At 38.2% G+C, this 24284-nt stretch overlaps 3 protein-coding genes across 3 annotated transcripts; 1 reads left to right on the top strand and 2 right to left on the bottom strand.

Annotated features, from left to right (window-relative positions):
* Nucleotides 1-7714: 7714 nt before the first annotated feature.
* On the top strand, nucleotides 7715-10683 carry LOC132162808 (CASP-like protein 1E1). Its single transcript, XM_059573038.1, has 2 exons — nucleotides 7715-8057; nucleotides 10167-10683. Exons 1-2 carry the CDS (start codon nucleotides 7780-7782, stop codon nucleotides 10501-10503), a joined length of 615 nt encoding a protein of 204 aa, XP_059429021.1. The 5' UTR covers nucleotides 7715-7779; the 3' UTR covers nucleotides 10504-10683.
* A 1038-nt stretch (nucleotides 10684-11721) lies between these two features.
* LOC132167575 (uncharacterized) lies at nucleotides 11722-18395 on the bottom strand. The gene is made up of 12 exons (XM_059578586.1): nucleotides 18115-18395; nucleotides 17588-17695; nucleotides 17473-17511; nucleotides 17235-17389; nucleotides 16802-16895; nucleotides 16452-16522; nucleotides 16252-16358; nucleotides 14385-14506; nucleotides 13333-13421; nucleotides 13112-13171; nucleotides 12478-12582; nucleotides 11722-12394 (listed from the first exon to the last, which is right to left on the bottom strand). Exons 1-12 carry the CDS (start codon nucleotides 18272-18274, stop codon nucleotides 12275-12277), a joined length of 1230 nt encoding a protein of 409 aa, XP_059434569.1. The 5' UTR covers nucleotides 18275-18395; the 3' UTR covers nucleotides 11722-12274.
* A 1153-nt stretch (nucleotides 18396-19548) lies between these two features.
* On the bottom strand, nucleotides 19549-23319 carry LOC132188495 (uncharacterized). The gene is made up of 6 exons (XM_059603009.1): nucleotides 22440-23319; nucleotides 21849-22351; nucleotides 21573-21734; nucleotides 20562-21276; nucleotides 20224-20474; nucleotides 19549-19821 (listed from the first exon to the last, which is right to left on the bottom strand). The coding sequence occupies exons 1-6, from the start codon at nucleotides 23317-23319 to the stop codon at nucleotides 19549-19551; spliced, it is 2784 nt and encodes a 927-aa protein (XP_059458992.1).
* Nucleotides 23320-24284: the final 965 nt, after the last annotated feature.

Below are 24284 nucleotides of genomic sequence, written 5' to 3'. Positions count from 1 at the left end.
CAAACTCATGCTCGTTCGTGTCGAGTTTAATTGCCAATTGGAGGATCTCTAGTCGTGGAGTGCTTGCTTTGGATTGATGGTTGATCTACTTGGGATGGCTTTCGATTAGAATCATAATATGGGTTTCTTTGATTTTTGAAGAGAAATTTTGGTTATCATGGTGATTTGGTTTGCTTAGGGTGTTCTGAAATGTTGAGATGGGTCCTTTGATTTACCAGGTTGAGATGGGTCCTTCGATTTTGCAGGAAGGGCAGAGGACCGGCAGAAAGAAGAAGATGGAAAAATTTGGCAGCAAGGACTGGTTTTCTGCCGACAGAAAGAGGACCCGCAGAGAAATTTTCCCTTCCAGCAAGGGCAAAAAACTCAAAGCAGAGGGAAGAAGAAGACAGCTGCAGGAAGAAAGAAGAAGAAAATATGAGGGAGAGAGAGAAGGTTTGTTTAATAAATTAAAAAGAATAAAATAAAAAAGTAAAATAAAAAAAATAATATTTTAATGATATAGGGAATGATAAAGGGAAGTTATTGTGGTGCATATTGATATAGGGAAGCATAAAGTAGTTTGGATCCTTAAGTTTAGGAAAAATGACAGGGAAGCTGCTGGGAATGCTCCCGGAATTGGAAATCTGCATTTAGTTCTATCTCAGAGAAATTGGAAATCATGGTCTTAAAATGCTCCCGGAAAGCAGAGGCCCATAAATTGGTTTATAAAAATCACCCAGATAAATCAGAGATTCTGATCCTCTCCCTCCAACTAAAACCCACCAAAATTCTATGGCAATGTCCATCTAATCTACCAGCAGATATACACGACGACAAGGTTACAACAGACAAATGAATAGCAACAATCGCAGAGCTGATCAATGCAAAAGAATTACATCCAAAAAAGAGAGCAAAGATATTTGTTGTGGTCAGAGGATGCTAACGAGGACTTCAGAAGTGTCTTGGTAATGCAAATATGCAGTGTAATCAAACATGCAATTAGAAGAAATTAGCTGTAACATCCAACCACGTATATAATACTCCTCAATTGTAGAATGATGAAATTGGCGTAAACTATGCACAAACATTTCCTATTTTTATGTCCTCGGCAATCCACCATTTGAGTAGAGAAGCAAAAAAATAAAATAAATCGTTATACAGATGAAAAAATCTCCCTTGACCAACTTGCCAATGCACATAAAAAAACCACTGTCTCATTCCAGGACCACAACCAAGGTGGACCACACCCATTGCCAATCAACAATAATGTTGGCTCAAAAGTGCAATAAATTATACACAATATTCCAATAGAAGCTCTCAAAGGTGTATATAGTAATCCGATAGATGTTCGACAAAAAAGCTGGGGGATGGGGTTATGACCAAAAGCTTCCAATACAACAAAAAAATTCAAAAAACTACTATAAAAGGCTTCCATTTCAGTCAATCAACAAAACCCACAAAGAAATTCTGGAAAGTACCTTCGTCGAAACAAGATTTTTTGATTCAAAATCTTGTGATTTGATGGAACCCTAGCTGAAAATGTGACGTCGGAATGAGTGATTTAACCGATGGGTTCTGTCGCCGATGATTCTGTCGCTGGTGGGTTCTACATCGGTGGGTTCTGCGTCGGCGGGTTCGGCGCTTGAGGTGTATCGGGTTCTTTTTTTTTTTTTTTGACCATATGCAAGTGATGGGTTTCAAAAAAGATGCCCTCAAGTTTAAGCCAAACTCACCGTTTTGGATGGTCCAAAACGGTGAGTTTTATATCCTACGAGTCCGATGTGAACACGTAGGATACAAAAATTCGACTGAGGTGGACTTAAGTGAAACGGTTCGTTTAACTCAAAATAAAGGCAGTTAACAAAAATTGACGGTAGAGAGTTTCTAGTAGTTTCGAGAGACCTAGGGATTAAATTTCCGAAAAAAAATACCCAGAGAGTTTTTAATGGAAGTGCGTTGACCTAAGGAGTTTATATCTAAATTCCCTTTTTAAAAAGCTCTTTCATACTTTTTATACGACATTTTATTTCTCAACGCAATTGCAAAGAAACTCTTAAGGGGTGGTTTGGCCACCCCTAGACCGGCCTTGGAGGTGGCTCAGCCACCCCTAAGGTCAAATTGGGGGTGGTTTGGCCAACCTCAGACCGGCCTTGGGGGTGGCTCAACCACCCTTAAGGTCACACCGGGGGTGGCCGGCGATCCCCTGGGGGTAGTTCGGCCACCCCCATAGAATTTTTCAAACTAGAGGTGATGATTTAGTTTTTTCCAAAATTTGAAGTACTAATTTTGTCATGTTTTAAAACTTAGGGGGAAAAATTAAAAAACTCAAAACCCAAGTACCAAAAAAGTTATTAACCTTAAAAAGGTCCAAAACTGCGTTTTGGGGAAGCTTGAAAGTAATACTTTTTTAAAAAGCTCTTTCATACTTTTTATATGACAAATTTTATTTCCCAATGCAATTGCAAAGAAACTCTTAGGCTTATTTTGGTTTGCGGAATAGGTATTTCGTTAGGAAAATGAATAGGTATTATTGAGAATAGAAGATGTTGTAATAGAATACTTATTTAAATTCTTTAGTTTGATAGTAACACAAATTTTATAATTAGAATTAAACCAAAATCACTAAAAAGCCCAGATAATTTCTAATTTTTTCAAAACTCAAACTAAAAAAAAAAAAAAAAACTGAATGTGTGGGTGGCCACCCTCGAAAGGGCCTTGTTGTGGCCTTCTGGGGGTGGCCATGCCACCCGTGACAAGAATCTGGGATGGCTAGGCCACCCCAGACGGCACTTGAGTGTGGCCCTGATGCCATCGGGGCTAGCGCGGCCACTCCCAGGGCCTACTGTGTGTGGTTGGCCACCACCCCAATGGGTGGTTGGCCACCCACAAGATTTTTTGTTTTTTATTTTTTTATTTTTAAGTTTGAGAGAATTTTTTTTTTTTAAAAAAAAATTACGGGTTGTTTGGAAAACTTTGTCCATTTTCTCGGGAATAGCTATTCATGTATGCCAATGATTAGTTATTTCCATGGGAATAACTATTTCTAAGAATAAATTTTTACCAAACAAAAGAATGACTATTCCATGAGAATAGTCATTCCATTTCAATGGTCTATTCCACAAATCAAACGAGATTTTAGTCTACAATAACATCAACTCATAAGTGTGGCGGAGAACATAATAAATAGTAGAGATAAAGTACATATATGAAGGTACCTAGAGGAGAAAAACCATTAAAAAGAAGAGTTAATTACTTTTTCAATATCTATATTAAGGCCTTCTATCAAATAGACCATTTTGTTTCCAAAAGTGTTGCGGAGGTATTTGTAGCAACCCGAAAAACGGAGAAGGTACTTTCATCCATCTTCCGTCCAATTTTTTTTACAGAAAGACATGTGACTCATACCAATCAACAACTACCATGTATTTTATATGCCTCATTAATATTATTTAAAAAATTAAAAATAAAAATTAGGGGGTAACTCGTCTACCCCAAATGGCCTCCGGGGTGGTTTAATTTTAGCCACCTCTTGGTGGGCCATAAGGAGTGACAAAAATCACCCCTAGCCTGCAATAGAGGGTGTCTAGAGTTCTCTAGACCACCTCCACTTTAGTCAAATGGGGTAGCTGACCACCCTCATTATGTCAAACGGGATAGCTTGAGTCACGCCCATAAATTTTTTTTAATGAGATATATAAGGTACACATGATAATTGTTTCTTAATTTAACGTGTTTCTCCGCAAAACAAATAGGACGAAAGATAGATGAAAATACTATCTCTGTTTTCGGGGTTAATACAAGTGCATGTACAACCAAAAAATATATTTGATATTAGGACAGATCAGTGCCGATTGAATGCTTGGTTGGAGTAAGCTAGCTAGTGAATATTGAATAAGAATTGTTGGTATATATAGTAGGTGGGCATTCAAATTCAGAATTTATTGAGGTCCAGAATAGGGAAAATAATGGTAATATAATTGAAGAGAAAGGTGGATGTATGGCCACAATATTTGTGTCTTCACTTCCAAGGTTGGTATTAGTTGTGAACCTACTTTACTTGCCGCTGGAACTATGTTCTGTGGTCCATAATCAACATTGCATCTCACCAAAAATGGGCATATGCTTCCTTTTTTATTTTTTTATGGCAAGTGGAACACATGCAACATGATTAGAGTTTGATTCACATCAATTTCAAATTAATGTATCCACGAAATGTAATCCATTTTGTCTTTTTCTAGTTTTTCTTCTTTTGTTTTTTTGTCAAAGGACCATTGAGGAGATGGAGATGTCATTAATTTGCAACAATCATCCATTTAAGAAATTAATATGAGACTTAGTAGTTACATCTCTTCAATGTGGATAATTAATCTTTTCAACGAGGGATTAATTGTTTAGCGTGTCACATCATCAATTATTTGAAAAGGACAACTAATATCAAACGTCTCTTAAAATCATAATAAAAGTCAAGAGTAATGCTACATACTATACCTTTTTTTTTTTCGTTTCTAAAGGGAATTCATATCAGTCTCATTCATAAAAATCATCATGAGCATAAAGCTCTTATAAGCAATTATAGCCAAAGTTACGAGGTTACAAGCGTCATAGATGATGTATTACATTCTAGACCCAAAACTAATCCACTAACCCATGACTAATCTATATATTAAAAAACAGATCTGTGCCAAACAGACTCAAACTAATGCATAGGTAGTGCTTATTCCTTGGAACTGAGGGTAGACAAACCTCCAACCGAAACTCTTCCTCCTCGACCTGAAAGCCAGGGTAACGTTCACATCCACAACTCAAATGTCTGAACCATAGCAAATAACCTAAAGGGCATCACACATGCAGATCGAGAGGGGAAAGAGCTTATTACAAACAAAAAACAAGAAATAAAAGCGTACAGGGAAATGAAGGGACTAAAACAAAAATACAAACATAATAAAAAAAATCGGACAAACAACAAATGGAAACCAACAAAATAGGGAAAAAACCGGAGAATCACACTAAGCGGGAAACAGCAGCTGGAAGGAAGCCAATCGCGTGCTGGCCGTAGTCCGACGCGGAAGGTGGCGTTGGAGCTCATTGCGGGGGGACACGAGGAAAGACTCGACAGCGGACGGTGGGCAGTAGAGCAGGCGCGATCGGCGTCGCTCACAAAACAAACCTGGAGGGCGGGGGGAGTTTGAGTGAATCCCCCAAGAGCATCAGTCACAAAGTGTGACAAATAGGGTAGGCAACAAAAACAACACACCAAAATACACGGCAAAAGACATACATAAAGGAAATGAAATAAAACAACTATAAACGAAATAAAAAACAGCCAGAGAGAACCGAAATCAAACCACATCCGGAGAGACGGATCTAGTGCAAAAGGTGTGATGGGCATTGGCGGATCCGGGATAGTAAGGTGGTGGAGCACGTGTCGAGGTGGACCAGGTGACAAGCGGTCGATTGGGCAGGACACGAACTGGAGCCAAACTCGACCCAACAACAAGTGCAGCGGATGGAGAAGGATGGAAGATCGGCATCCAAAAAACCCTAAAATCAGAAAAAGAGCAGAGAGGGAGGGAGAGGAAGAAAACGCCCAAAAAACAAGCGACATCAAGAAAATAGGCTAGCTCTAGGGCGGAGGGAGAAGAGGATGAGAGGGAGGAGGGGGGAGGGGAAAACAGGGGTTCTCCCCTTCCGACGGCGCTCTCTACTAGAGATGAAACCCTAGCAGAGAGCGTCTTGAGACTTCGGGAGCTTCTCTCAGAATCTAAACCTTTCTTTTAATCGTGCTACATACTACACCCTCATTTCATGTCATATTTTAAATTTTAAATTATGAGGATTGGTTTTCATAAAGTGAAATTAATTAACAATTAATTATATTATTTAAAATTTTATGGTATTACAACTGAATTTGATGTTTACTTAACACTTGTATTAAAGAATATATTTTCATGTTTATGAGTTTCTAAACCTCTAGCTAGGGTTAGGGGTGAAGCTTAGTAGTCTTATTATGTGTTTTTTTAGATTTTGTGAAATGCCATTCATATATTCATAATTGAATGTGGGGAATGACTTTTAACTTAAGAAAATTTTCAATATGGCAAGTTTTTATCTCTCTTGTAACATATCATTGAAATCAAATTTTTAATCAAATCCATGCTCAATCAATTTTATTTGTAATTAACACTCAATTGTGTATTTTTCAAGTATGAAAGTTGATTCTTTACCTAGTTGAGTTAAAAATGTCTCAAGAATATATAATAGAATGCTAAGTGAATCCTTGAAGCTCTAGTGCCCTTTGAATTAATTGTCTCCTTCAACTCCATTTTAATTAGTTTAGTTTAGTTATTGGAGAAAGTCCACATATGCTAATTAAACTACAACTCAATTAACAATATCCCTTCCCTCAATAATAAAAATACCCTTAAGAAAAAGAAAAAAAAGAAAAAAAAAAAAAACTCAATAATAATTTGTGATTCAATGTTGTGAATGCAGAGTTTCAAAGTAAAAGTAATTCGCAAATTGAATGCCTATGTAACACTCACTGCCATTATATATATATATATATATATATATATATGTATAGTTGATTGGCATGATTTTTTGTGTGGCCTATCTATTAAAAAATTGGGTATTATTACAAGAGAGTGGGTTCAGAATGTTCAGTCCTCCATCTGCATGGTCCATTATCCATTGAATGCCATCTCTGGCGACAGGTATAGTTTGTCTTGGTTTCACACGACAGAGCTCCTGTCCAATCAATTACTTCTCAACGGCGCATACCATCATCCATAGGGCGCCGCCATGTTCGCTATAGGATTGGATCACAAAAGGCCAAAAAAAAATAATTAAAAAAAAATTTATCTCAAAATTAACTCTAAAATTCATAATTTTTATATCACACTAATATTTTTTTTTTTTTAGGTTAAATACTAAATTAGTCAATGTGATTTCATAACTTTATTTTTTTTTTTTGTGGTTTTATTTTTATCACAGAAAGTTCTTGTAATTTTGATAATAGACCAAGTTAGTCCTCTGTCAGTTGATCGTTAGTTAACTTAACGAAATTTCACGTAGACCAATCAAATGTTGACACGTGGCACCTAATTTATTTTTTTTCTTTAAATTAAAAAAATGTGTTTTTATAAAATAAATAACCCCAAAACCCCAAAAGATTCAAAAAACCATGGGGTAGAGGGCACTTGGCCACCCAATCTTTTTTATTTTTTTATTTTTTTATTTTATTTTATTTTAGAAAATACATTTTTCTTTTTAATTTTTTTTAAAAAAATTAAATAGGTGTCACGTGTCAACATTTGATTGGTCCACGTGAAATTCCGTTAAGTCAACTAACGGTCAACTGATGGAAGACTAACTTGGTCTATTATCAAAACCAAAAGGACCTCTTATAATAAAAATAAAATCACAAGGAAAAAAAATAAAGTTATTAAACTACAGGGACTAATTTAGTATTTAACCTTATTTTTTGTTACTATTTAAATAAAAAAATTATTACAATATATATATATATATATATATATATATATATATATATTACATCAATTAAATCTATTATAGTTGTGGTGGACTCTCTTTTTCAATTCCTTTTCAAACACACCTCCTTGCCTTCAATGCCTACACGTAAACATGTTCACACTTCACTTTGACCAAAACCCACCCTTTTCCCTACTCACTTATTTTATCCCTACCTCTTCATTTCATCTTATCCCCTCTATTTAAGGCAGCTTCCCCTACTGCTTTTCTAGCTTGTCTCTCTCTCTGAGCTGAGGATATTTTGTGAAAATGGAGAGTGAGAACAAGGGCAGCAATATTATGGGTGGGAATGGGATGGATGGGGTGGAGAATAGAGGGGGGAAGGTGGGAAAGCAGCAGGGAAGAGGAAGGAGTGGTAGTTGTGCGCTGCTAGTTGTGAGGGTTTTGGGGTTGGTGTTCACTTTGGTGGCTGCTATACTTCTTGGAGTGGACAAACAGACTAAGGTTGTTCCCATTCAGCTTCTCTCAACCCTCCCACCTCTCGATGTTCCCGTTACTGCTAGGTGGCATTACTTGTCTGCCTTCGTGTAAGTAACTCATCTTTTCCTCTAACTAGTCTGATTTTTCTTTTACTTTCACTTGATACAAGAAAAAACCAAAAAAAAATGAGACCTTTTTCCCTTCCATTTTCTCGTTATTTAACTGCAAGTTGCAAGAAAGACAGCACATTCTTGGTAGGGGAGTTTATTGGATGCAAATGCGCGCGGTTAATTATTTTTGATATTCAAAAAAATGAAAAAAATAAAAAAATATTTCCGATATTCACTTGCTGATATCAGATATCTACATCCGTACTATACATGGTTTTACTAACTGCTTCTGCGGTTATTGCGGTTATTAAATACGGTTGAAGCTATTATCCACATTTTTTTTTTATTCTTTTTGGATAAGTACTGTTATCCACATATATATTAGATAATAGGCTTTTGGGCCAATTTTAATCACTTAGGTTTTCTTTGGGTTTTTATTATGACCTATTTTAAACAATTTTAAAAATAATTTTAGCCAATTTTTAGTGTTTTGAGCTTGTTCATAACCTATACACCAAATCAACGTCGTTTTGTTGAATTTATTAAATATAATATATTATATATAAAGGGTATGCAATTACTGCATCCGCATGTGTGGATAGCGGATGCAGGGGATTAATATCTTCCGGTAAAAGATAAAGATGATCTAAAGACTTAAAAATCTGCCACAACATCTATCTTTTCGTAAAGTGTCTATTGTGGTCGTGCTCATCTTTCCCTAATTTTTTTTTTTTTTATTTTTTATTTTTTTAAATAAAAACTTATCTAAAGGTTAATAAGTACTACAACGTCAAAGCAATGTAAATAAAAATCAGAAGAGAATTGAGTATATAACATTATTTTAATAAATCAAACACTAGCGTCATTAACAGATCAGTCCCTCTTTAATTTTTTTTTTTTTTTTAAAAAAAAAGAAAACACCTAAGAGAGAGGGAGAAGTGAAAGAGGTTTTCTTAAAGTTGTGTTAATTGTGGGTCTTTGTTAAATTTTTGGTTTTTTGGTGGATTCGGCATTTATGGGTTTGGTTGAATTGCCATTTTGGGATGTGATTGGTAGTAGATGCTGGCGCCTTCAATATTGTTGCCCTTTCTCCATGCTCCAATTAAGAGAAAGATCCAAACTTATAGGCCGTTGAAGTAGCTTTCTGTTATTATTTATTGAGAAATGTTAAGTGTTTTTTTAGTGTTCAATTATGATGTAACTTTTAAAATTATTGTTGAATTTGAGATTATCATTATTGACTTTTTGACTTTTAATCTATTGGTAATCTTAAAAGCACGTCCGCACAAGAGGAGAAAGAGAGATTCAAACTAGTGATCATCGTTTTATTGAGCGTAATCGCAACTGATTGAACTACATCTTGGAAACATTTATATTACACATTATTCACCTATAAAGTACACTACGTCTACGAGCCCACATGTGACGCACCACCTTTCAACTTCAACTTTTCACTCGTGAACAACTTCTTGTTGAATCTACCTAGCTAGGTTGCTATTACAATTTTTTTTTTTTTTCCACTTTTTAAACAAATACTTTAAGATTAAATATTTTATGTGTGTATTAGAGAGGGAGAAACTAAATGAAAAAAGGAAAAATAGTTGACCCAAGTGGGAGGGACAATACATTTTCTTTATATTAAATAATATTTTTACATTTTTATCTATGTAAAAATAATATTTTTTTTGAGGAGCCATGGTGGGTAATTGCCTGCCCTCAGTCCCTCACCCTACCATGGCTCCTTTATAAAATGAAGAAGTAAAGATATGTAAGAGGGTAGGAATTAAGTTTATTGTCCCACATGGAATCAGTAATTATCCTATATTACTTTATCTCTTGAAGTTGATTTGGTTTAGAAGTTTAAGGAATTATCTTATGATAATGATTGAGTTGTAGAACTATCTTTATATTTAAAATAAATACGTTAACAAAGTTACAAACAACGCAAAATTACTTTCACTTTTATGTCACATCGAAACACTTTTTCAAAAAAAAAAAAAAAAAACACATTCTAAAATTTAAAGCATTTGTTAACAAACTGAACCATATTATGAGTTAATAATTATTCTTTTCCATTAACGTTGTTTTGTGTGGTTTGTGTACTAGGTATTTTGTGGTGGCAAATATAATGGCATGTTCATATGCAGCCCTCTCTCTAGTCCTTATAGTCACAAGCGGGGGTGCAAGTCACATCTTAAAGTCGATGATCATCATCCTCGATGCGGTAATGGCGGCGTTGCTGTTCTCTGGCATTGGAGCCACCGTCTCGGTTGGCTTAATTGGGTACCAAGGGAATTCTCACCTGCAGTGGGGAAAAGTGTGTAACGTGTTTGGAAAATTTTGTCATCAAGTGGTAGCAGCTGCGGTGTTTTCTCTGCTTGGATCACTTGCATTTCTCTTGATAGTTGTCTTTTCTGCTTTGAGAGGCCAAGGAAAATCTTAGTGTAAAATGGTCAAGCTTTTTACCAGATTATTGGGTTCCTTAATAATGTGATTGAGTTCATTTCTGGTTGTGTAAATCCCTATTTTCGTTAGAAATTGGGAGTAAATTATAAAATCCTACTCTTTCGTTTGGCCAGATTTCCCTCATGGGACGAAATGAATAAATTATAAATTGTTAGTCTCAACTGTCTTGGATAGTAGGGCTTCTTCGTTTTTTTGCCCCAACAAGAGCTGAGGGCACAATGCACCATTTTTGCGGGCTTGTCAACTTGCAATTACTGTAAGGATTGGCCCAAAATAACTTGCAATTAACAAGAGCCGAGTTGACTGTTATGGCTTGCAACCCTCCCACGAGGGGGTTGACCCACAAGAAACTTATTACGAATAAGTTGTGTTAGTTTTCATCTCTTACCTTGCTCCAAGCATAGATGGCTCGCCTACTTGTATTTATAATTGATAATATTTGAAGAAATAAACAATTTGAGAAAAATCATATTTAGTCCTTAAGTTTTCATCCCATTTGTATGTAGTTCTTGGGCTTCCAATTTCAAAAATACAATCGTATGGTTTTGCCCAAGTTTAAAATTGATTCCTATGTTACTTTACCACCAAAGTTGTCATCTGTCTCATATGGCTCATCAGCATCCATGCCGGCACAACAATGCTATGTCACATTAGCAAGTGCCAAGTCATTCATAGAAAAAACAAAAACAAAAAATAAAACAAGACTTCTTCATCTTTCATGTCTCGTCTGCTCTTTAGCATCTTTGTTATCGTTAATGCTGTTATTCGTAACTAAACATAGACACTGAAGTGTCAGGTGACTTTTTTTCCCAATGCATGACTTCGCACTTGCTAACATGGTATTGCATTAGGGTGCTAACATGGATGCTGACATGTCACATGAGAAACCGTTAACTTTGGCAGTAAAAGGACAAAAAGACCTCTTTTAAGCTTGAACAAAACCCAAGTATTATATTATTAAAATCAGAAACTCAATGACTAAATTCAAATAGAATAAAAAACTAGGGGCTAAATAAGATTTTTCCCTAAAATTTTTTATCATATTCGGTGATATTTGAACATTTTCTTTTGGTGCATTACCTTCTTGTCAAAACATACCGTTCACGGGGTTCAATGAATTTGAAGATCTGGTATTTCATGGCACTTTTAAATCATATGCTGTAACTAGAAAGGATAAACCAGTATCAGACCACACTAACACTCCTAATACTGCATGTACGGCACTGATAACAACATGTTGATACAGAATAAGTGCGATCAAGATCAACTCCATAACAGAAGTCTAAATTTGGGACCTCTGCATTTAGTTCTATCTCACAGAAATTGGAATGGAAATCAAGGTCTTAAAATGCTCCCGGAAAGCAGAGGCCCATCAATTGGTTTATAAAATCACCCAGATAAATCAGAGATTCTGATCCTCTCCTTCCAACTAAAACCCACCAAAATTCTATGGCAATGTCCATCTAATCTACCAGCAGATATACACGATGACAAGGTTATAACAGACAAATGAATAGCAACAATCGCAGAGCTGATCAATGCAAAAGAATTACATCCAAAAAAGAGAGCAAAGATATTTGTTGTGGTCAGAGGATGCTCACGAGGACTTCAGAAGTGTTTTGGTAATATGAAAATTATTGAAGTGCTCATTCTCAACCAGTACTGGTTGAAACACATGGCCGTCTCTCTGGTATAGGATACAGAGAGTGCGCAAAACGTTAGATCTGAACTTTCAACCTCCATTTTCTTCATTGCAGAATGCCGTCTTTCCCGGTTAGAACTTCAATATTTACTCTAGCCTCTATACCCATGTTTAATAGACCACTAACCATAGCAGGAATGTCTGATTTCAAAGATTTGGCTAATGCCTGGTAGATAGAACACAACAGGGACAGAAATGCTTAAGCTTACGTTCTAGAAGTTTAAATCTTTAAATTATTAAAAGGAGTACCTTCTTATCCTTCTTTTCTTGGTGCTTGATAACCTCCAAAGGCCACTCGTTTACCAGCTTTTGGGTTTCAGCCATGATGCCTGATTTCTTGGCATCAGGTAAACTCTGCCGAGAACAAACAATACAGTAACATACGAAAAGATCATGTGTCAACTCCCAATATCTTTCCCATTCATACAAGCAACTATTATTATGTTACTGATGTAGCTATATTGGGTAGTAATTTGGATAATTTGGCACGACCAACACTGGCACTGGCACTGGCACGTAAGTTATTTGAGAAATTAAAAATCAACATTAAGATGCATTCTATATGATGCTGAGCCCTTAATTACGAAGTTCAGTCAACAAAACCTGCACCCCCCACAGAAAAATTGGAAAGCATTTTTCCCCTTCTGCATGTTTATCACTATAATCAGCACTGCCTAAGGGCATCTAGCCATGATGTGGGTTATACTGGTTATATGCAAATATAGTTGTTTTATCTGGTTGAAAGATTTGATAGCCATGGAGACTTAGCAGTCTTGACTTTCTTTCAATATTACGGTAGGGTGACTTCTTTTTTTTTTTTGTTGGGGGGGAGAGAGAACAAATTGTTTGACAATATCATCCAATCCCAAAAAATAGTAGGCACCTGATTTAAGACTTGAATGATGTCAGCAGCATCACCAGGCTTACGTTCCAATAGAAAACCCTGCAAGGGCATAAAACACAAGTTTATAGAGGCCTTAGTCCTTACTATGAGAAGTTGCATTATACTGAGCGCAAAAAAACTTGGTAACCACATTACATTTTAGATACCAAAATAAATTTTCACACAACCAGAGATCAACTTGATGATATCAGATTTGTTACCTTAGCACATGAAAACCCAGTCGCAAGAGTGTGCTGCTTCATTGACTCAGATCTCAATTTCTCAATTTTCCAAAGTGTCTCAGTGTCTCCTACAAATGAGAAACTTGAAACGCATTATAAAAGAAAAAGAGGTTCGGCGAATGACTTAATTCCAATATATAGATTTGAATTCAATAAAGTCTTCCAGAAAGGCTATAGCTTTAAAGAAGCTACCTGCCCCAGAATCAAGAAAGTATTATTCGTAACCAAAGGATGGCATAACTATGAAAACATTGACATGACTCATAGAGATGCCACTAGCAACATAAATAATACTTTTTTTGGGGGTAAATAAAAAAAAGGGTGCTAATGTTTTGCTTCTAAGAAATCCTTCAACTGCATCCGAACTGGATGAGGAAGAACTGATTTAGATATCATCACAATCCCCATGCACCAGGAATTCATTCAAGGTTACTGGACGATTGGCCTGAATGAAGTAACAAAAACCAAGGGTTCATATCTCAAATTAATATAAATATACATGCCTCATGGTCACTGATGTTTACTAGCCAAATACTCTTTATGTCCATTAATATCTAAAAACAATATCTCCGTTATCTAGCTTGACTAAAACTAACCAATCAACACACTTTCCATCCCAAAATAAGTGTCAGCTGCACATTGCATGATTTTAATGAGTGTTTTCTTGTTTCTTCAAATTGCAAGGGTAATATATGAAGATGAAGATGTAATTGATTGACTTTTAGAAAGTGGGCGCTCATTTTGGGTAATATCAAAAAAGGAAAACAATACCCATTTTGGGACGGAGGAAGACAACCATAAGAGAAATACAGTGTAAAAGTTCCAAAACAGGATACAAGCCAAGCACATATTGAGTATACAAACATATGAATTCATGTAAAACCGAAGATATCAGATTTTGTGGAACTTTATGGCTGACTTCAAGTCCTATGCAAAATCCCTCCTACCAACCACTACCACCATCCACATTCAGACAGTAAATACAGATATAAATCATAAACACAAATGTTGTACATGAAATTTGCAGAGACCTATTTTTGCAGCAAATTCCATCCATACATTAAATGTGGTTTGTCGCAGTTTTACTCCAGCCTTGACAAACCTTTTTGAGTAATTGGACATCAACTTCCAATTATCCATATTGTAACAAATGCTGCAATTAGTCAAATCAAATAGAAGATCAAAATCATTTTAAGAACAGCCAAAGCTATATTGGAAAAAGAAACAAAAACCTTTCAAATAAATCAATAAGTATCAATTTTCTTCCCAACCAGATAGCTCCACTATCCACATACTGAGTTTGTTCTAGATCGTTATACTCGACTGAACAAAGTCAGGATGTAACATATTTAAGGCAAGGGATTTCAAGGGATTAAGATATTATATTTGTAGCACACGGCGGCAAAAGCTCAATTTAAAGATCAAAGATTCAGACCCAATAGGTCTCATTAATCAAACAATGATCCAACCTATCTAAGGCTGTGTTTGTTTTCAGGTAAAACATTTTCTAGAAAATGTGTTTGTTTCGGGGTAAAACGTTTTCTGGAACAGGTTTTCCCCATTTTCTGGTGATTGGTGTGGACAAAAAATACTGGTCACCAGAAATTGATTTCCAAGTCAACAACAAATTTACCATTGTAGGGAGGAAAATGGCTCACACCTCTAAAGCTTATGCCACTATATGCGTAAGCCATTTTCCGAAGCTTGTCTCCCCCTCTCTCTCCCACCACCCTCTCCCCGAACTGCAACACCACCCACCATCGTAAAGGACAGTTGCCCCTTCCACCGAAGGACAACCCCCTCCGCCTCTCAGCCACCATCCCCCTTACCCTGTCCCAACATTCCTCCCCTAAGCCGACCCCCACCTGCACAAAGAAACTTAGCCACCGCCTTCCCCCAGTGCCACCTCCTCCAATTGTTGCTCACCATCGTCTCTACTCTGTCGTGGTATTAGAGCCACCTAGTAATCCCATGTGGTACGGTCAGCACCGCACGACATAGCCCTAACAATGACGTCAAGGGTTAAAGGGGAGAATTTGTAACACCCCAATTTCATATTGGGAAAAGATGAGTAACCGACTCTAAGAGATGCTCATGGGTGCTAAGTCCCACATTACTTATTGTGAAATTGGACTTTATACGTGATTCTAGGCAAGCTCCAAATTGACTAGGCATTCTAGAGTAATAGCGCAAATGTAGCTAACGCTTTTCCCTAAGTCATTACATCCCCCATCGCAATTCCCCCTCACAATCTATGTTTTTTTGTAGGATTACAAAAAAAAAAAAAAAAATTGTTGATGGCGGTATTTGGCATTATCCGATTATTTTGAGTAGTTTCCAATTGGGTTTTTAGTACCAATGGAAAACTATTTTTTGATAATTTTTTTTTTAAAAAATTGATAAGTAACAATGGGAAAATATTTGTAATACCAACCAAACAGCGAAAAACATTTTTGATATTATTTGGAGGGTCTCCACCAAACAATGGAAAAATCAATGATTTTCCCTGACAATATTTTCAACTAAACACATTTTCCCACATAAACCATTTTAAGTTGAAACAAACGCAACCCAAGTATAATCATAAACATATATACACATGCTTGTAACCCCCACACAGATCTAAATCAAAACCTAGATATTTGTACCCAAGAACACATTTCAGCTTCTTAGGTCCAACCGAACAGTAGCCAGGCAAACTGGAAAAAAAATAAACTTCAATTCTAAATGTAGCAGAGAATTTCCTTATGTGGTCCAGTCCATTCCAACTAAAGTTCAAAATCCATAGAATTTTAATTCAGAATTGACACCGAAAAAAAAAAATGGAAATGGAGCATTTAGTGTTTTCTGGGGAGCGAAGCAAAAGCATGAACCAGTCATAAGTTACAACTAAAATACCTGAAAACAATATCTGCTGTACCAGGTTGCAATGGTAAGCCATTCCTCTTCACAAGTCTCATTATTTCCACCATGAGTTTAGCATCATTGTGAGTTTTAGCATATAACTGCAGTTGAATTACAACAAACATTATTATATGCCAAAATACGAATACAGGACCCGAAATAAACTGATAAACGGGTCAAAGGTGGGTTAATACCAGTAAATGGTGGGCAGATCCAATACTAGGAGTCAAGCCATACACATTATGCTTCCACAAGGCCTTCTTCCCTGCACACATTTAAGCTAAATAATCTTTGATAAAATTGTATAGCACGCACTGCATGACACTTCAGAATATAATTTAAAGAAGTAGTATTGCAAGTGCAAAGTTCCAAAAGCACAATGCAAGAGCAGCAATTGAGCTGCATGATTCCTCAATGTCTCGGTGTAACGAATCAGCTAGTAAAGCAAACTAGCTTGAATAACAAAGAGCAATTAGCAGAATGGATGTTGAAATATAGAAAGAAGTCAAAGTCAAGCATAGAATACAAATTCATTACAGCATACCAAAGTCAAGGGCCCCTACACGTGCGCACGTCTTAGTAATTTCTCGGCATAGATTGCAATTAAAATTGGCATGAATACGAAGATTTGACAGTCTCTGCAACCAAAAGCATAGACTATCAACAATTTAAAATCTACATATCAAATGCAAATTACAAAACGTCTGATAATGTGGAGCATTCGGAGAGAAAGGAATTTCCACCTTTTTGAGGATTGCGAGTCCAATGTGCTCTATTTGAAATCCTCTTTTTTGAGTTCTCATTTAGATTGGGCTGTAGCTTATATTTTTAACCTCTCTTCTTCGAATATTTTAGATCTTGTTAGCTTTTTTATATTTCAAATGCCTTTAGGTTATGTCTCTTGCATACTTTTTGTATTTGAAGGCTTTGCCATTTTTGTTAATAAGTCCGAAAATTAAGAAGCTGCAGAAACTTACAAATCTTCGGAGGTTCTCCAAGATGTCGAACAGAAGTTTAATGTCATCGTGGCTTTTGCAATTTTCAATCAACGACCACAACCAAGCATTTGGGGGCATCGATCTTTTGACAACCACAGATTCAAGCATTTTGTCATACAGCTCCTTCACAGCAACTGCACTCAACAATTTAAAGCGGACATCATCAAACTAGCTTCAAGAACAACCTCAAAAACAATCGACCAGATAAGTCAATTACCTGTGGGATTGGTTTCGGTGGTACTCGCTTTCACAGCAACTGCACTCAACAATTTAAAGCGGACATCATCAAACTAGCTTCAAGAACAATCTCAAAAACAAGATAAGTCAATTACCTGTGGGACTGCTTTCGGTGGTACTCGCTTCCGAAGAAAAACATGCCCTCGACGTTACCGAATACATTGGGCGCTGTGCCATATGCAAATGACTGCTTTGAATCGTCCCTGTTCATTGTTTCAACATCTTGATGTTACAAAATCATTCATCCACATATAAACTCTGATCGGTTGCTGAGAAATTGTAGAGTTGAAAATCTTAACACATTACTCGAGAACAAACAAGTATGATAGCTTCGTCAAATAAACCTTCCGATTCCCCTCAAGTATCCCCTTTCACTATCTTCTTTGCCTTTTCTTTTATTTCGTCAGTTTCATCGGCAACCAAACATAATATTAAGCAACAAAGCATAAAGATTTAAAATCTCAGTACAGTTAGGTCAGCCTATTCTTCCTTCCCAACAAACCATAAGATAGAACCTAAGATTCAAAGTCATTTCCATACTTTTTTTCCTAAAGATTTCTCGGCAACCAAACAATATACATATATAGAGAGTGAGAGAGAGAGCATCCAATGTTGAGATAACCTGAGCACCAGGGTGTGAGGGAAGAGAAGCTGCGGTGACTCGGACATTGAAGAGGAGCTTCGACGGTTGGAATATCGGGAACGAGAAATCGGTCCGAGTAGAGAAGAATCGGAGATTTAAAAGCCCTAGAGAGTCTGCGAGCGTTCGAGAACACTTGCATGGCTTCGAGGGACCGAGTTAGAGCCGAGTTGAGGGCGTGTTGGGTTTAGAGGGAGAGAGCGCTGAGCCAAGGTACCACAGAGATCAGGGTTTAGTGGGGGAAGAACGAGGGATATGTGTAGCTGGACCGCCGGTTCTGGGTTGTTCCTGTGGACCTGCGCCAATATTTGTCAAATATGATAAGTACTCATCATTCGATTTGAAATCAACTGTTAAAATTTTAAAAAATTTACACGATATAATATTTTAGAAATTCCATAGGTTTTTTGATCCACATTTTTGTCACTTTTTATATTCAGTCTTATATTTTAAAATAATAATAATAATATTATTATTACTTACAAGATGGCCCAGACATTTTTTTTTTTTTTTTAAACAAACAAGATGGCCAAGACTAGGGATTGTATTTGAAAAATAAAGTTTTTATGTAAAAAAACGTTTTTTTTTTTTTTTGCAAAAGCTTAAAAATAAAACTTTTTCCAAAAATGCATTTGGCTATTTGGACCTTTAAAAGTGTTTTCAATTTTCTTTATCAAATGGGTACTCTTTTTTTCAAACAAACTTTATAAGTATTAAACGCATTTTTAAATCCCTCGAACGCACACTCGAAACATGTTTTTAACCACCTAACATCCTTTATTTTAGAAGTGTATTTTTGCGTTGTAGGTTACATGGCATGGTAAGAACTTCATTGCTGTTGGAGTGGATTCCTTGTTGCTTGTTGCATAATGGAACTGGGTTTTTGAACTTGTTTTTAACTTACTGGCCGATTTTTTGGGCCTATGTAGGTGTGCTTTGTGGCCCTGTGGTATTGGCGGCCCAATTCCCAACACTTATGATAAAATAATGACTTAAATTTCTAATTTTGATAAATAAAGATTTGAGTTTTGGTCTTGTAACAAATAAGTCTTGTCATCATATTTTTCTTTTCTTTTTTTTTTTTTGATGGAAAATCAGATATTATTAATGGATAATCAAGCAATAATATCAGATTGCTCTAAAAGAACAATCTCACGTATACAACCAGGGATAACCCCGACCCATACTCTATCCCGTCCATGAGAAACCGCCATTTTGGCTAAGATATGGGCTGCCATATTGGCTTCACGACTCAGCATCCACCTTCCACTGGGAAAGGTTGCTCAAAAACTAGTGCATGTCTTCTACAAGGTGCCCAATCTTACTCCAGTTCGGGTCTCTGGAGTTGAAAGCTGCTACTACATTTTGGGCGTCCCCTTCAAACTGGATCACGTTGAACCCAAGCTCTAGTCCCCATCATGCAGCCTGTACACCCGCCCAAGTCTCTGCAGCATAGGGATCCAAGGAACCCCGCCCCACCAGACAGTGTGCCGCCAACACAGTGCCCTCCCCATCGCGAGCTACTGCCCCCATGCCGAAAATGCCCTGTTTGATGCACACTGCAGCGTCCCAATTGATCTTTATCCACCCTGGGTTGGGTCCTACCCATTTGGCTACATGTAACCTGCTAACCTCTTCCCTTCCATGATCTGTTTGCAAATTGGCTTCTCTGAATGCATTTAACGCTGCCTTTGCTCATTGGACCAAAACGTTTGGGTGGGTAAACAGGCCTCCGTGGGCCACTTCATTTCTTCTACCCCAAATCTTTCTTGCGATCCTAACAAAGAGGTGAATATCCTCCTCCACACATTTTTGAAAAATTCCATTTACCACCTCCAAAAATTCTGGCCCAATGAAACAACTCTTTTGGATTTTTGTCCCGCATGCGCTCCACACATCCCGCGCAGAGGGACAATCCCAAAGGGCATGAAAACTGGATTCTATTTCTAGTTCACAGAGTGGGCAAAAAGGTTCGCTTATTATCTTTCTTCGGTGCAGATTTTCTTTGGTAGGGAGAATGTCGTGACAAGCTCTCCAAAGAAAAGTTTTCTCCGTGTTAGGAATCTGTAGCTTCCAGATAAGCCTCCAAACCTCATTGTTTTGTGCCCCTATAGAGCTGCTTGCTCGTGCTCTCACCTCCATAGACTTTGCAATAAAGTATGCACTTCTAACAGAGAAAGAGCCCGTCTTCGTTCCCCTCCAAATCAAGACATCAGCTTTGTTTGTACAGCTTATTGGAATTGTCATAATGGCTTGTATCTCCTCTGGACTGAACAGTTGCTCAAGACGCCCCACATTCCACCAACGTGTATCCTGGTCAATTAGCTCTTGCACTGTTGCATCTGGTTCAAGGAGTTATGGCGGTGATTGGATGGAAAAACTGTCTGGGATTGGGACCCATTTGTCTTTCCATATTTTTGTAGTGAAACCGTTGCCGATCCTCCACACCAACCCATCTTTCAGCAGATCACCCAACCCCCATATACTTCTCCATGCAAACGACGGCTTATTCCCCAATTGGGCCTCTAGTGCTGAACCATGAGGGTAATATTTGGCCGCCATAATTTGAGAGACTAAACTATTCGGCAAATTCCACAACCTCCAATATTGTTTCGCCAAGAGTGCTTTATTAAAGCACTTAAAATCCCGGAATCCCATTCCGCCACAGTTTTTAGCTTCTCCCATTTTACTCCAATTCAACCAATGAATCCCAGATCCGGAAGACTGATTTCCCCACCAAAATCTTTGCATTATTGAATTAATTTCGGAGCGTAGCCCTTTGGGGAGCATGAAGAGACTCATACAATATGTCGGGATGGCTTGTATCACGGCCTTTAATAAAACTTCTTTCCCCGCCTGCGAGAGCAATTTTACCTTCCAGTCTTGAAGTCTTTTCCATACATGATCTATGATACTCCTGAATTCTTTTGTTCTAGATTTCCCTACCAACACCGGGAGACCTAGATACTTGTCATATCTTTGGGAGCTAGGAACACCTGACACCTCAATTATATGTTGCTTCACCTCCGAGCGGGTATTTTGGCTGAAGAGGATTGCCGTTTTTGAAGCATTCAGCCTTTGCCCCGATGCTACCTCATAAGTCTTGAGTATATTCGTCAAGCGGGTCCAATGGCACAATCTGCTCTACAAAAAAGCAAGCTATCGTCAGTAAAAAATAGGTGGTTAAGGTGGGGACCTCGTCTGGAAGTAGGAGCCCCTGTTAACACACCCTCCCGATCAGCTTGTGTCAATAGTGAGCTCAGGGCCTCTGCACAAATAATAAACAAGTAAGGAGATATGAGATCCCCTTGCCTAATACCTGGGGATGGGACAAAATTTCCTGTAGGGATTCCATTCACCAACATAGAATAGTGGACCGATCGCAGACACATCATCACTAAATTGATCCATTATGGAGCAAACCCCATCCGACTCATTACCTCTTGCAGAAAATGCCACTCCACCCTATCATATGCTTTGCTCATATCAATCTTTACTGCCATATACCCTTTCTTACCTCGCATTCTGGTTTTCATTGTATGTAGTGTCTCATAAGCGGCTAATACATTATCTGTAATCAGACGCCCAGGTATGAAGGCACTCTAAGTTGGGGAGATAATATGGGGCAATATTATCTTCAATCTATTAGCTAGAATTTTTGAAATAATTTTGTACAAGACGTTACACAAGCTAATGGGTCGAAACTCATTAACTACCTTGGGGTTTTTGGATTTGGGGATTAAAGCTATAAAGGTATCATTCAAATCATTGGGGATCAATCCACATTCCAGTGTATGAAGAATGGCTTTACTAACCTCAGGTCCCACAGTGTTCCAAGGTTTTTGAAAGAAACCTACCGTGAGTCCATCCGGTCCTGGTGCTTTAAGCGGAGCCATCTGAAAGAGAGCAATCCTCATCTCATTCGCAGAAAAAGGTTGCAGCAATCTTCCATTCATCTCCTCTGTGACCCGGCTAGCTTTGGCACCCACACATTCTTCCATATTCCCCAACTCCCCTGCCGTGAACTGCCCCATAAAATAGTCCACAAAAATGCCCCCAATCTCCTCTTGTGTCTCTGCAATTCGCCCATGTTCATCCTGAATAGCACGGATTTTATTTCTAGCTCGCCTCTGATTAGCACATGCGTGAAAAAACTTTGAGTTTTTATCACCATGTTTTAACCACTCGATTTTTGCCCATTGCTTCCATCGCCATTCATCTTTCTCAAGCAAAACATGTATGTCTTCTTGGAGCTGTTTGGTAGACTCCTTGTTTGGTAGACTCCTTGTTCGGCTCCTCCTCCTTACCTTGCATCTCACGGAAAAGCTTCATTTTATTTTCCATCAATTTTTTTGGCTGGCCCACTTCTGCATTGTTCCACTTTTGAAGTCCCTTTTTACACCTCTCAATACGCCTACCAAGATTCTGCCACGGGTCAATTTGAGTGCCCCAATCCTCCCAAGCTTGAGTTATTATTTCATGGCATTTTGTCTCAGACTCCCAATGTGCTTCATACCTGAATAGTTTCTGACCTTGCTGTCCATAAACACCTCCCAACAGATTTATGAAAATTGGTGAGTGGTTAGAACTAAGTGCTGCCCCCACAACGACATCCACTTCCCGATTTAAGTCACACCAACTTCGGTTGGCAATTACACGATCAAGCCGCTCTTTTGTAAATTGTTTGTCTTCTTTGCAATTAGTCCAAGTATACTTTGGACCCCTATAACCCAAATCAGCAAGTGAACAGTCCTCCAAAGTTTTTTGAAAAGCTTCCATCAAACCTCGTTGTCGTCCGCTTCCTCCCCATTTTTCAGACAAGCTAACAATTTCATTAAAATATCCAAAGCAAATCCACGGCTCCGGCTCCATCCGTGAAATGTGGGTCAGCAAATCCCAAGCTTCCGCCCTTTTACAAGCCTCGGGGTGTCCGTAAAAACAGGTGAGCTTCCATGGAGGGGTACCCGTAGGATAATTCACAGTGGCGTTTATATGTCTGCGGCTAAAGTTTTGAATTTCCGCCCCTGCTTCGTTTTGCCACAGCATCGCCAGGCCCCCACTTTTGCCCACACAGTCCACCACGAACATATTGTTAAATCCCAGTTTCCACCGAACCTTCTCCATTTTGTTACTTCGTAGCTTGGTTTCCATAAGGAATACCAAGATGGGCTTCTTCACCTTTACCATCCGGTAGAGGTCCCGAACTGTCCGAGGGTTTCCAAGCCCTCAGCGGGGCTGTGCCACAGCCACCGCCACTCCCGATCCCAAATCATCATCCTTTTTATTAGAGTTATTTGATTTTTTTGGACGCTCACCAATATGCCTCCCTTTTTTTATCAAGACAGCTCATTTCCCCTCTTCCACTTCTTCTGGCTTTTTTTGTTTCCCATTTGAATTAGCTTTCTGCATCACAGTGGAGTTTTCTTGCCCTTCTCTTATTTTCCGTCTCCATAAATTTGGCACTGAGCCTTCACTGGCGCGTCTTCGAGCTGATGGCATCTCCCCCACAACTCCTTTTAATTTTTGTTCCACGTCAGCCACTAAGAACCCAATGTATTTAGGTCCTTTTTCGTTTGGGCCCATTTGGAGTTCCACTGACCTTGGCCCACTAACTGGGCCTGATTCTGAGCTTCCAATGGTGACTCAGTGTTTCACGTAAACAAATTTGGCTCCCACATCCCCCATGGCAGTAAGATCAACATGCATAATATCTCCATGATTCCCGCTTAGTGTCCCCATAGATGGCTCCTTCACTTGCGAGATCACCTTTTTTTCCGTATTACCTCCAAGATCTTCATCAGGCTCCGTCACCTCCTTATTTTTCACCATTGGGTTAATGCTTTGATTTTCTGCACAATCATCACTTTTGGAATTGAATGCTGTGGCTCCACTTTCCTTTCGTGTGTTCTCCTGAACATCTTCCGGCGAAGGCTCACGTGACCGGAATATGATTTCCTTTGATACCCTTTCCTTGCTCGCCACGGTGTCATGGAAAACGCCGCCGTGCTCCGGGCTTCGTCTTGACCACCTTTTTGGAGCAAGGGACTGGCTTCGGTGTTCCTCCTTCCCACTCCTTCCCTCAGAGAAGTGGTATCTGGACTCCAGGTTATCCAAAGGTATCTCAAATCTACCTCTGAAGTGCCAGGCAGGGG

This window comes from Corylus avellana, chromosome ca1 (genome assembly GCF_901000735.1).
Source record: "Corylus avellana chromosome ca1, CavTom2PMs-1.0".
In the NCBI taxonomy this organism is placed as follows: domain Eukaryota; kingdom Viridiplantae; phylum Streptophyta; class Magnoliopsida; order Fagales; family Betulaceae; genus Corylus; species Corylus avellana.
The sequence above is the reverse complement of the archived record's forward strand: the minus strand, read 5'-3'. Positions and strand labels throughout refer to the sequence as shown.